Source organism: Ailuropoda melanoleuca, chromosome 6 (assembly GCF_002007445.2).
Source record: "Ailuropoda melanoleuca isolate Jingjing chromosome 6, ASM200744v2, whole genome shotgun sequence".
Lineage (NCBI taxonomy): Eukaryota > Metazoa > Chordata > Mammalia > Carnivora > Ursidae > Ailuropoda > Ailuropoda melanoleuca.
Genome location: NC_048223.1, coordinates 66,500,944 through 66,515,909, shown reverse-complemented (window position 1 = coordinate 66,515,909; position 14,966 = coordinate 66,500,944). Strand labels below are relative to the sequence as shown.

The following is a 14,966-nucleotide window of genomic DNA, read 5'->3' as shown; positions in this document are numbered from 1 at the left end:
TCCTTGAATAATGCGTACACTGCAATGATGTCTACCTCTTTCCTGAATCCTTGCTAAATACCTCAAATCCAATTTTTTTAAACTTAAACCAATTTCTTTCCATATGCCCACTTTAAGTTCATTTGACTAATTCTTATGAATTTACATAGACTTGTGAGATGCTGCAAATTTTTCTTAAAAGCTTGACGTTATACACCATAAAATTCAACTATTGTAATTCTATGGTTCAATGATATTTAGTAAATTTATTGATGTACAGCCATCATGAGAATCTAGATTCCTTGTGGCTGTTTGGAGTCAATTCTCACTCTTCCTCCCTCCAACCCTAAGCAACCACTGATATGCTTTCTTTCTGTGCAGTCTCCTTTTCCAGAAATTCAGTGTAAATGGGATCATAAAATATGTAGCATTTTGTGTGCGACTTTTTCACGTAGTGTGCTTTTAGGATTCATTCACACTGTTGCATGTATTGGTAGTTAGCTCCTTTTTGATTGCTGAATAGTATTCCATGCATCTACCACATCTTATTTATTGATTCAATAGTCAATATACATGTGTATTGCTATCTTCTTGTTATTAAGAATGATGTTGCTTATAAACATACACTAAAATCCTTTGGATAGATTGGTTTTCATTTTTCTTGGGTCTATATCTAGGAATAGAATGATGGGTTTACGTTAAGTACATGTTTAACTTTTTAAGAAACTGCCAAGCTGTTTTCCAAAGTGCCTGTACTTTTTATATTTCATTCCTTCACATCCTCACCATTTTTTTCACTATTTTGATTATGACCATTCTTTTGGGTTATTGTGGTATCATATTGTAGTTTTAATTTCTGTTTCCCTAATGACTAAATGAGCATCTTTCCATATGCTACTTAGCTAATCCTATATCTCCTTTCAGTGAAGTGTCTGTTCAAATTTTTGCCCAATTTTTGGTTGGATTGATTTTTTTTGTTGTTGAATTATAAGAGATTGTAAGAGTTATTTATATTCTTTATATTCTGGACACAAGTCCTTCATTAGATACATAAATGTGTTTTTCCCCCAGTATATAGCTTGCTTTTCATTTTTGCCATTTAAAAAGTATTTAAAAAAATTTTTTATTTAAATTCAATTTAATTAACATATACTATATTATTAGTTTCAGAGGTAGGATTTAGTGATTCATCAGTTGCATACAACACCCAGTGCCCACCCAGTGCTCCTTAATGATGATCACCCAATTAACCCATAGCCCCCAAATCACCTCCCCTCCAGCAACCCTCAGTTTGTTTCCTATAGTTAAGTCTCTAAGGTTTGCCTCTCTCCCTGTTTTAAAAAAGAATATATTTTAAAAAATTTTTGATAAAGTCCCATGCATCGTTTTTTTTAATTTTATGTAGTGCTTTGGGTGTTGTAGCTAAGAAATATTTTCCTCACCCAATATTGGAAATATTTCCTTCTATAATATTCTGATTTGACTTCTGTGTAGTGTGATATAAGGATCTAAATTTGTGTTTTGTCTTATTTTGTTTTGTTTTTGACATTGTCCCAGAACATTTTTTTGTCCTAGCTGAGACTAATTGTCTCTGCAATATTTGTTGAAAAGACTATCCTTTCCCTATTAAATTACCTTGATATCTTTGTCAAAAGTTAATTGGCCACATATGTAAGGGTTTTTCTAGACTTTCTATTGAATTCCTTTGCTCTATATATTTATCCTTATGCCAGTACCACACTATTGTGATTACTGGAATTTTATGGTAAGTTTGAAACTAGATGCTGTAAATTTTCTAACATTGTTCTTTTAATCTTTTTTTTGGGAGGGGAGCTATTCTAGGTCCTCTGTATTTCCATTTAAGTTTAATGATCAGCTTGTCAAATTCTACAAAAAAATCCTGCTGAAGTCTTGATAAGGATTGTATTAAATTTAAGCAGCAATTTGTGAAGAAATGACATCTTAATATTAAGTCTTTTAATGTATGAACATGAATTATCTCATCATTTATTCAAATGTTCCTTAATTTCTCTCAGCAATGTTTTGTAATTTTCAATATGTGGGTCTTGGCTGCTTTTCCTAAACTTATTCTTAAGTATTTTATTCTTTTTGATAGAATTATTTTCTTAATTTCTTAATATCATTTTCATGTTTTTTATTGCTACTACATAGAAATACAATTGATTTTTGTATAATGATCTTGTACCCAGCAATAATGCTAAACTTCTTTATTAGTTTTGTAGATTCCCCAGGGTTTTCTACTTATAGGATAATGCCATTTGTAAGTAAAGGTAGCTTTCATTCTTTCTAATCTGTACAAATTTAATTTCTTTTTCTTACCTTATTACACCGGCTAGGATTTCTAGTACAGTGTTAAATAGAAGTATAAGAGTGGGCATTTCAATCTCAAAGGATAAGCATTCTGTCTTTCACTATTAAGGATGATATTAGGTATAGGTATTATACAGATACACTTTGTAGATGCCCTTGATCAGTTGGAGGAAATTCCTATTTATTTCTAGGTTATTGAGGGTTTTCTTTCTTTCTTTCTTTCTTTCTTTCTTTCTTTCTTTCTTTCTTTCTTCTTTCTTTCTTTCTTTCTTTCTTTCTTTCTTTTTCTTTCTTTCTTTCTTTTGACATTGGATTTTGTTAAATTCTTTTTCTATTTTTATCAAGATTATTATGTTGTAGTTATCTTTCATTCTATAAATATGGTATTTTACATTAACTAAGTTTCAGATGCTAAACCAACCTTGACTTCTTGGGATAAATCTCACTTGATTATGGTGTATAACGGTTTCAATGTATTGCTAATATGGGTTTGCTAACATTTTGTTAATAATTTTTATATTTACCCACATGAACATATTCTTTTAGTAATATTTTCTAATTATATCTTTTTCTGGCTTTAGTATTAGAATAATAATGGACTCAATGAATACTTGAGGAAGCATCCCTTCTTTATTTTCCAAAAGACTTTGTAAAGGATTAGTATTGTTTTTTTCTTTGAATATTTTATAGAATTTACCTATGAAGCCACCTGGGTCTATGCTTTTCTTTTGGGGAGATATTTTATTACTAATTCAACATAATTATTTCATTATGAGCCTATTCAATAATTCTATTTCTTCCTGAGTTAGCTTTGATTACATTTTTTTATTCCTAGGAATTTTTCCATTTCAAATAAATTATGTAGTTTTTTATATAAAGTTTTTAATGTTAATTTTTTATATTATTCCTTTAAACTTGTGTCAGTTTCTACAGGGTCACTTATTATGCTGCCTTTTATATTCTGAGTTGGTCATTTGTGTCTTCTCTGTTTTTTGTCTTTTTTTTTTAGATTTATCAATTTTGTTGATCCTCTAAACCAACTTTGACTTCATTGATTTTTCTCTATTATTATTCTGTTCTCCATTTCATTGATTTGTACTCCAATGTTTAATTTTTCCTTCTTTCTGCTTGCTTTGGATTTAATTTGCTGTTTTTTCCCCTAGTGTCTTAGGATGGAAGCTTAGATTATTGATTTGAGATCTTTCTGCTTTTTTAACATGACATTCAAAGCTACACATTTCACTCTAATTATTGCTTTATCTATGTCCCATAAGCTTTGATATGTTATCTTTTTGTTTAATATGGTTCAAAATATTTTCTAATATCTCCTATGATTTATCCTTTGGCCTATGGATTATTTAGAAGTAAGCTATTTAATTTCCAGATAGAGATTTCCCAAATTTCTTTTTGTTGTTTTTTATTTTAATTCTGTTTTAGTCTTCAAATTATTTTAACCTTTTAAATTTATTAAGACTTATCTTATGGCCTAGCATATGGCCTACCCTGGAGAACATTCTACATATGCTTGAAAATAATGTGTATTTATCTGTTGTTTGGTTGAGTGCTCTGTATATGTCAGCTGTGTCATGTTGGTTATTAGGTTATTTAATTCTTCTGTATCCTTACTGATTTTTTTGTCTAGTTATTATATCAATTATTGAGAGTAGGGCATTGAAATCTTCAACTCTAATTATTGAATTGTCTATTTCCTTTTTCAATACATCAGTTTTTGCTTTGAGTGTTTTGAGGCTCTGTTTTTAGGTGTGTATACATTAATTTTTAAAACATCTTCCTGAGGTAGCAACTGTTTTTCATCATAAATATCACTCTTTTTCTCTAGTAATATGTCTTGTCTGAAAGTCTATTTTGTCTCATACAAACTTAGGTACTCTATTCTGATACTGTTGGTATGGGATATTTTTTTTCCATCCTTGTACTTTCAAACTCTTGTATCTTTGCATCTAAACTGTGTCCCTTATAGATTACATATAGTTGAATTTTCCTCTTTTTCCCCAGTCAAACTTTGTCTTTTAATTGGAGTGTATATTAGTTTCCCAGAGTTGCCATAATGAAATACCACAAACCGAAAGTCTTGAAACAACAGAAATTTATTTTCTCACAGTCCTCAAGGCTGAAAATCCAAATCAGTGTCAGCAGGGCTGGTTTCTACTGGAGGTTGTGAGGCAGAATCTGTTTGGTGCCTCTTCCCTGGATTCTGGTGGTTGCTGGCAATTCTTAGTTTTCCTTTGGCTTGTAGACACATCACTCCAATCTCTGCTTCTGTCTTCACATGGCATTCTCCTCAGTGTTTCTGTCAGTGTTTTCACATTTTCCCCTTCTTAAAGGAACACCAGTCTTTGGATTAGGACTCAAATTAATCTAATACGACCTCATCTTAACTTGTTTACATCTGCAAAGACTATTTCCAAATAAGATTACATTCTGAAGTCTTAAGTAGACATGAGTTTTGGGAAGACATCACTCAACCTATTACAATGTATTTATTCCATTCATATGCAATGTAATTATTGATTTGGTTGGATTTCTATCTGCCGTTTTGTTACTTGTTTTTTTATAAGTCTTAGGTCTTTTTCATTCCTGTGTTACTCATTTACTACTTGAAAAAATATTTTTAACAAACAATTTTAATTGATTTTTTGTATTTTATTGGTAGTTACTACAGGGATTACAATATGTATTTTAAATCTTCATACGCTACTGTAAGTTAACAGATTCATTTCTTCCCCCTCTTTTTTGCTATTGTCATTATATTACATCGTTTTATTTTACAAACCAAACAATACAGCTTTATAATTATTTTTATAGACTTTAATTTTTCAAGAAATTAAGAAAAGAAAATATATGACTGTATACTTATGTGTTCTCTTATATTTGCCCACAAGTTGAAGATTCTCTATTCCTTCTTGTGAATTTGAGTTACTGTCTGGTATCATTTCCATTCAGCCTGAAAGACTTCCTCTATTGTTTCTTCTAAGGCAAATCTGCAACCAACAGATTCTCCCAGTCTTTGTCTAGAAATGTGTTTATTTTGCCTTCATGTTTCAAAAATAGTTTTGTTGGGTGAGAATTCATGGTTGTCAATTTTTACTTCAGCATTTTACATATATAATTCCACTGTATTCTGGCCTTCATTATTTCTGATGAGATGTTAACCTTTTTTATGTTTGTTTGTTTTTTGTTTTTTGTTACCCCGTATAGGCTGTCATTTTTCTTTTGTTGTTTTCAAGATTTTCTTTTTGACTTTTTGTGATATATGTAGGTGTAGCTCTCCTTGTCTTTAACCTTACTACAACTTTGTTGATTCCCAATCTTGGATCTATAAATTATGTTTTTCCTCAAATTTAGGAGTTTTTAGCCATCATCTATTCAAACATTTTCTGGTCCATTCTCCGTCCTTCTGAGACTTCTATTACAAATAAGTATGCCTAAGTGTGTTCCATAGGTTTCTGAAACTCTGTTTTTTCTTCCATCTGTTTTACTCTTTTCATCAAATTGGATAATTTTCATTGATTTATCTTCCACATCACTGGTTCTTTCTTCTTCCATCTCAAATTTATGTGTAGACTCAAATTGTACAGTACACCTACTGAATTTTTCATTTTGGGTCTCCTATTTTCAACTACAGAATTTCTATTTAATTGTTTTTACAGCTTATATTTCTTTATTTAAATTATCTATTTGCTGAGTCATTGTCATATTTTTCTTTAATTTGTGGAATATAGTGTTTTTTTTATTCTTTGAACATATTTATATTAGTTGCTTTGATGCATTTGTCTGTTAAACCCAACATCTGGACCCCACTAGAGTCAGTTTCCATTGTTTTTTTTCCTGAGTATAGGTCAGTCATTACTGTTTTTTTGCATGTTTTATATTTTTGGTGGAAACTGGACATTTTAGATTGTATTTTGTAGCAATATATTATCCTCAAGCTTCCTCTGTACTTTAGGCTTCTTGGTGGTGTTGTTTTTGTTGTTTCAATAAATTGCCTGAACTTAATCTGAGGAATCTCTCTTCCCTTATATTGTAGCCATTGATGTCTCTGCTTTTTTAAATTCTTCTTTTGCTTGTTTGTTTTTAGCATGGCCTATTAAGATTATACCTATAACTACATAGCTGTGATTATCCAATGATTTGGACAGGATTTGTGATCAAACACTTCAAGCCCTTATGACCTACACCCTCTGCCAATGTATGGGTTGCATAGCACATTTAAATTCAGAAAGTTTTCATATATACTCAGCTTTTTTCCACTGGATTTTCTTGGATCTTCCTGGCACATGTCTGGCATACATAGAGATCTTATCTAGCCCATCTAAGGCTCTGTTATTTTCAAAATCTCTCCATTAAAATTCAAGTTAGTCTACCATTCACCCCAGCTGGGATTGCAACCATAAAGTAGCAAGGCTGTGGGCTCTCCCATTCATTTCCAACCAAGGTTATTGCTCTTACTGACCACACCTCTAAGCATAAGATTTCACAATCCACTCCAAGTCAAGTCAGCACACTGTGGCCATGAGGGGCCTCTGGTTTTCATTGTCAAACCCTCCCTGGTAAAACTACTACTTTGACTGACCAAGACAGCCTTAACATTCCTCTCAGTTTGACTAAACTTTCAAAAGGTCTGTTGCAACTAATGAATCATTGAACACTACATCAAAAACTAATGATGTACTTACTATATGTTGGCTAACTGAAAATAATAATAGTAATAATAATAATGAATAGTTTCATGAAAAAACTTGCGTTCTTTTTAAAATTAAAAAGAATGAGGATAATGGTATAAAATTTTTTTAAAAAATTTTAAAAAGGTCTGTTGCTGAGTATAGACCTTTGACCACCGTTTCCTTACAGCATTTACTTTAGAAAACTTGCAATTATAAATTCTTTCTCTGCCCCATTGAGATTAAGTCTTCTTCCAGCCTCTTTCTTGTTTTATTACCCAGAAATCTTTCTAATGGATGTAAGAGTCATCCCTTTGAAATATAATCATCAAGAAAGATAGCACCCCTATCTTTTGGTCTCTTTGTGATGTTAGAAGCCTAACTTATATCAGTGCCAAATAGCAAACACACACAAAAATGGTCTCATCATGTTGACCAATCTCTCCCTCTAATGTCCCTTAGTACTTTTGCACTAGCTCACTCCAGTGCTTAAAAACTCTCTTGCCTTTTGTTTCAGTAGGGTTGAAATCAATATTTCTCTCTTTTTGCAATAGTCTTGAATAAAGTCTTCCTTGCCTGTTTAACTCTGTCTGATGCCATTTTTCTTTGGCATAGCCAAGCTGGAGAGGAGTGAAAATATTCCATGGACAAGAATGCCTCAAACTCCCATTCTTCTTAACTGAAGTTCTACCAGTTTCTCATAAATAAGTGTTACTCAATTTGTTATTTGCCTTTGGTTGCTTTTCAGAGACCTGAAGTGGTTATTTTTGACAATTTGTTGAGTATTTTTGTTACAGAGAGGTTTTGCTGAACTTTTCATTCTGCTACAGCCATCCTCCAACATTTTTAACAATTCTGAATTTCAATACCATTGCCAGGAAGAGCAAACTGGTTATTTACACATTAAACATGATCTTTAATATGCAGTCATTTTTTGAAATCATTTATTAAATGATCATTTATTAAAGAGATCATTTATTAAAAAGAAAAAAATCTGTTCTCAAAACATTACTGTTATCTCACTGTATTTGACCACACAAAGGAGAATTTTCCTGTTTACACTGAGTTTTCTTCATTTGAATCCTTTTGCTTTTCTTCTAGGGTAGATTAATACTTCATTTTCTCATTTCCTTTTTCTCTCCTCTATTTTTTTTTTCTTCTCTGAGAGGTTTGTTGGATGATTTTCTAAAAACTAGGTGAATTAGGGGAGTCTAAGTGGCACAATCAGTTATATTTCCAACTCTTGGTTTCAGCTCATTTCGTGATTTTGGGGTTGTGAGATTGAGTCCTGTGTTGGGCTCTGCACTCAGTGTGGAGTCTGCTTGAGTTTCTCTCTCTCTCTCCCTCTGCCCCTGTCCCCATACTCACACACTCTCTCTCTAAAATAAATAAATAAATCTTTAAAAACATAAAAATAAAAACTAGGTGAATTCTATTCACTGATTACCTCTTATCTACAGGAACATTTACGTGTCCAAAAAGAAACAGTTAAGCAAATTATCAAGGTATGACTTTATTTTTACTTTATATCCAGTAAATTTGGTGCATTGATCTACCAAATTCTAGTCTTTTAGTCTCCTAATTTTCCAAGTACAGAAGTGATGCTCACATGTATAATTATATTTGTCAAGATCTTTTGTCTCCATATGAATAGAGTCCATTGTCTGCTTACATGCTTCTCAGTTGACATTTATGAAGACATTACACATGAGAAAATGGGGTGAGACAATTAGGGGAGACAGTTACACAATGGAGATAATGTTGGATAAATTCACTCCAAAATTCCTTCACATTTTGAGTGATTGCCATTTAAGCTCAGTGATTTATTTACTTTCCTTTTAACCTTCCTGAGTAACTTTTACTATCTGACTTCATACAAATTTGTCTGCTTCAAAAATTTTCTGGCAGTTTTTTCCAAAGTTATTTTTTATAAATTTACTAATATGCTTCTTAACACTCACATTTTCTTATATTTTGGGTGTGTTCAGATATGCAAAAGATATATGTTCATTATTGTAATGTTAGAATTTGGCTTACTTAGGGCTAGGGTTTGTTTATTATTTATCCTTATTTTGTATAATGATGGAATTAAAACACAAAGAGTTTAAAATAATAATAAAAATTATTTATAATTATTATATATATTATAATTATTTATAATAAAAATTATTGCTGCTGCTGCTACTACTACTATTAGGTAATGTTTATTTATCTCTTGCTGTGCTCCAAGTACTGTTCTAAGGGTTTTAGTTGTGATAAGCTATTTAGTCTTTACAATACACTATGAAGTAGATACTATCATTATCACCATTTTATAAGCTGAACTGTGGCAGCCAAGAGAAGTTGAGAAAGTCTCAAGGTTACATGGTAATAAAAAATAACACCTAACTTACATAATTAGGCTGTTTTGAGTGTGTTCTAAGAGCTTTATATGTTTAATATATTTTTATAATATACTTAATATAGTTATCATATAAAATCTAGTCTCTATTAAATTATTATTGTTATTTTCATATCAAATATGGATAAACTAAAGCATATAGATGTGAAATTAATTTTTCATCTTCATGTAGTCAGTAAATATCGACCTGGGATTGGAGGCCCACATCCTATCTCTCTGGTGAGGATTGGAGCTGGTATTGGAACTCCAGCCACCTAGCACCAGACCTTAGACTTTACCATTGCTTTCTGCTGCCTTGCAGACTAATTGCACATGAGTTGTTGGTAGAATTATTGAAGTTTGGGATTAGAAGAATCTTCAAAAGTAGCCACCTATTGAACAATCTATTTTACATCTGTTGCAAAATCCTCTCCAGAATTTTCTCAACAAGTTTTTGTCCAGACTTTCTTTGAAAATTTTCACTAATAGAGACTATACTAACCCCAGGGCAACTCATTCCGTTTTCAGTTGATATTATTAGAGAGTACTTTTCTCTATTGTGATAAAATTTTCATTCTTATAGGCACCACTAAAAATTCTTTCAATCTGAATTGGCCTTCTGAAGTCACAAGAAATAAGTTTAATTCCTTTTCCACATGATAGTCTTTTAAATATATGAAATAAAGTTTTTAGGGACTCTTCTCTGAGTTTCTTGAGTTATCCCACATATAACATGGCTCTGAGATCTCTCAACATTCTAGCCTCTCGTCTTTGAACCAAAAACTTTATAAATTTTCCTCCTAAAATATTAAGCACAATACATAGTAATTCTGATATATTCTGAACATTATAGAATACAGCAGGGCTAAAACTTTCTATTTCCTCTATGGAAATAGTATAGTACAGTGTTTAAAAGGGTGGATGCTGAAACAAGCTATCTAGTTCTGACTTCTGCTTCCAACACTTATCACCACATTACTTTGGACAACTAGAGTTTCTACAACTCTATGCCTCAGTTTCCTCACTGGTCAAATAGGGATAAGTATAATTATTTAGTAAAACTGGTATGAGGATTAAGTATGATCATAGTTAAATCATTAGAAAACTTCCTGAAACAGTATGAGCTTGGAAACTGTAGGTAAAATGTTTTAAAAACGCAGGCACTTATTGAAGGTCTATTTTGTATAGACACTGACACTGCAAGATGGAAAAGTTATAGACTGCATTCCCTAGGTATCTCCACTTCAAATTCTAGACTTTATACTTAGGAAATGACCTATGATTGCATTTGATTTTGGAAAATCATAAATCCATGTCATACTGTGGACTTATAATCAGATAATAGCAAGGGAAAATCCCTGAGCCCTTTTTATGGCAGCTGCTGTGAAATGCTACCTCTTCTATCCTGTTCTAGGTCATCTGGTTACATCTTGTCAAGATCTTTTGAGATCCTGATTGTGTCTTCTGGGGTAATGGTTTCCCATCCAACCTCCATGTCATATGTGAATACAAGAAGCCTTCCATCAATGTGGCAACCAAGTCATTGGTGAAACGTGAAATGGAATAGAATCAAAGGAGAGCCTGCAGCAGCCCTTAGAGAGTTCCCTTTGGGGAGTCATTTACACAGTTAAGAAATCCACCTAACTGTGCTTATACCCAGAACATTTCTTAATCTTGTTAATAAGAACACTGTGGGAGGCTTTTTTGCAAGCCTTATTTAAACCCGAATGTCTAAAATTAATTTATATATCATTACTTGCTTGGTAATCCTAACTCTATTGAAGAGAGAGAGAGAGAGAAAATCTTAGTATGCTGAGTGTAATCGTTCCAAGCAACCTGTGCTAATTCCTAGTAATTATTGTCTTCTATAAGGGCTTTCAGAAATCTTCTAAATAACCACTTATATAACCTAACTAGGGATTAATAGTAAATGTGCCTCTTGTACTTTAAGATATATTTCTGCTTCATTTTGAAAATTAAGACTTTTTTGTCGTCACCCTTGTCTCTGCCACTAACTGCCAAGATAATGATGGCTTAGAAATATCATTTACAATTTCTCTCATAGTTTTTGAGATCTAATTTTTCAGGGCCTCAATACTTGAAGCATTTAAAAATATCCCTTACAACCACCTCATTTATTTTGGTTTCAACTACTCCTCCTTGGTGCCTTTCTATCCCTCTCCAATCTGAAAATCCCTCTTGACAGAGAAGTTGGCAATAAAATCTATTATACCCCTAATCTCAAATTGCTAACTTCCTTTGTATTTTTGCTTAAAAAATAACTTTGATATTTCTTTAATATCCTTTGTATTTTTATAACATCTATTCTTCCCGAATTCAGTATTCAAGACCGTTATCAGGTCGATGACATTTGTATATTTGTATATTTGCCAACTATGGCCCTTCTTTTGTACATTCAATAATTCCTTCCACAAATATTTGTTGAGTGTCTATTATTTGCTGTTCTAGGCACTGGGGATATAATAGTGAAGGAAACTGTCATATTCCTTGACTTACATCTTAGCAAGTGGTATAAATTTTTTATTATTGGATTTATCTCCCTACTTTTTTTTTCCCAATGGAAATTGATTTTCTTTTACACGCTGAACTTTTAATTGTTGGGCATCATCTAGTCCTTTTGAGATGTATTTTTAAGCTAGAGTCTCGTGATCTTAGAAAAAAAGTTTTTACTTTTTCTTGGAAATTCTTGAAATCAGCCCTCTGAATTTCTGAGTCAAAGTCTAACACTTTTCCGGGGCACCTGGTGGCTCAGCCATTAAGTGTCTGCCTTTGGCTCAGGGCCTGATCCCAGGGCCCTGGGATAGAGCCTTGCATCGGGCTCCCTGCTGGGCGGGAAGCCTGCTTCTCCCTCTTACACTCCCCTTGCTTGTGTTCCCTCTCCCTGTCTCTCTCTGTCAAATAAATAAATAAATAAAATCTTAAAAAATAAAAGTCTAACATTTTTCCTAGCATCTATTGCCAATAATGTCTCCATGATTTTGTAAAACTAAAGACAACAATTTGGTACAAAGAGGCTTTGCCATAATTTATACAGATGTTGGCACATGTGGAAGTTGGATTTTAAGTCTCGAAGTTTTTTTTTTACTTCTTCATTATTCCATTATAATTGTGAATGGATTTTTTCATGGCTTTCTTATATCACTAAGATATTTTGACAACTCTTGAGAGGTTTATTAGTGTATACTCAAATATGAGAAAAAAGAAAAAATATTTCTTTTAAAATGATCATATTTTTTATTACTAATTTAAAATTTTGTCTGCATTCTAGGAATAGTCCTGCCCTCGTCTATGCCATCCTTGTTATATGGACCTGGAGCATGCTGCAATTTCCACTTGACCTGGCAGGTAAGTGTCTCAATGTTTGCTCAAAGAAACAGAAAATTATAACTCTTGGTTATAAACTATAGTCAAGTTAAGGAGGCATGTGAAAAGATTATCATTTTTATCATTTTGATATCCCAGTGTTAGTTCCAGTTCAGTTCAGAAGAAAAGTCGACTGAAACTTAGGATAGCTACTAGTGGATGCATGCTGGTACCTGGTGAGCCTGAGATCCTTGAATGTACTGGAGAACAGCTTTACGTCCACTTCAAGAAGTGGTTCCATCACGTGTGCATTGTAAAGTCTCCCACAAATTAGTTAAGACCTTTGTGTCTCAAATTTCACCAATGAAATGGGACTGATGATCGTAGTTGCTAGAGTTGAAGGTTCTTGTAGTGACTAAATACAATAGAATTTGGAAAGTGCTTGGCACAGGTGCTGGGATACACATTTTAGCTCTTGATATTTTCGGGGCTCATTTTCATTCTTTTGTCAGACCCATGTATAGAATATCACAGGGAGTAAGAGCAGTTTGAGGGCCCCATGGGAAATTAAAATTTTCCTCAGTAGTGGCCCTTGGAATTCCATTGGTCATATTAATAAATACATAAACTTCTAAGACTTTGTAAGAAGAACCTGTTTTCCAAGCCTGTTGTACTAGTGACGGTCTGGAGCTGCATGGTCCAATACATATCCACTAGCCACATGTGGCTGATCATTTTAAAGTTAAATTAATTAAAATTAAATGAAATTAAAAGTTCAGTTCCTCAGTCACACTAGCCCCAGTTCAAGGGCTCGGCTGCCACATATGGCAGCTGTCATAGGCAGCGCATTAGACAGAACGTTTCTACCATCACAGGAAGTTCAACGCTGATCTGGAGTCAGCCCTTAACTTCTGGGAGAGATACCTGGAATTCTGACTTGAGAATTCTCCAGGATGCCACTTTACTCAGAGGAAATTCTAGGATTTAATAATTACATTTTCCTTAAGCCTGACTTCTTTTCTTACGGCACCCTGCTCAATGGCCTCAGGGTTAGAATTCATCTAGAACAGAGATATTTAATGTTTTCTGCATCTTTTGGGGGCTTACTTTAATAGGCTCAGAGCTTTCAGAGGCACTTTTAGAATTTAGCAAACACTCTCTGAAACAAAATTGTCACCAGAATAGACGGGAAGGGTGGCTGTGGTTTTTTAGAAATACCCAAAACTAATTACCAATTAATAATTACAGACAAATGTATGCCAATAATACACACACACACACACACACACGCACACACACAGATTTTGTCGTAATGTGCCCAGTCTGTACCTCTTGATCAGATGGTGTTTCCTGACAGAATATTAGGTACCGTCACTTTAGATGTTGACGAACACTCTTGGAAGGTCCCCTTGGAACCATCTTCTGACCCTCCCTTCTGAAGAGAGGCCACTATTGGGGCACCACATGTTCTCTCTCCCCATCTTCCTCTGCCCCTCCCCTCTCCCTCTAAAATAAATAAATAAATCTTTTTTTAAAAAAAGAGAGAGGGGCCACTATTGCTCTTATGTTGGTTTTTCTTCTGTCATTCACTCTGCTGATGCTCACCTCCTGTATCTTGTGGTTTATAGCCTTGCTAAGAAAATTTTTATTTGGGAAAGAAATTTTGTCAACTTTCAGGAGTGATAATGTTACGCAGCTGTTTGAAAAACAAAGACCAAATGTTACTTCTGACTAAATCGCTATTGTATTTTCCCACAAACAGTACATTATGTTCCCCCATATCAAAGCAGCTTCATAATATTTGCAGGCTCCACTAGACGAAGGCATTCTTTGTTTGAAAATTCCAAATGGAAGGCTTCATTATTATAAAGGATTATTTTATGCTCTTGACCTTGAATTAAATTAGCTTTTTAGAAATTAAAACAAAAAGGTTCATCTGTTGATTGGGCCTCCTTTTGTTCAACTGGAAAATCAGTAATTATATCCAGTGTTTCTTGTAAACTGTGAAACAAAACCATAAGGCATCAGACGAAATAAAATAACAATGGCATTTATTTTGGGCTTTTGTCCCCCCACCATTAGAAAAATATGTTTAACGTGAATTAAGTTTGAATTTGAATTATAAACACTTGCATTTCCACAACATAATTTACACGTACGGCTGAGTGAGTCAACCAGGAAACAGGTAGATCCCAAAGGGAGGATACAGCAGGCTCCTGGCCATGTATCTATACTCTGTCCCATCTTCCAAACTCGGCAGTCAGCTCAGT

The 14,966-nt window shown here is 33.2% G+C and overlaps 1 protein-coding gene across 1 annotated transcript in view; it reads left to right on the top strand.

Annotated features, from left to right (window-relative positions):
- Positions 1-14,966, top strand: part of TMEM26 (transmembrane protein 26) — a 52,058-nt gene that overhangs the window by 27,035 nt on the left and 10,057 nt on the right. The window contains exon 5 of the mRNA XM_002915109.4: positions 12,662-12,738. Coding sequence (XP_002915155.1) covers positions 12,662-12,738 — 77 coding nt within the window. The remainder of the gene's footprint in view (positions 1-12,661; positions 12,739-14,966) is intronic.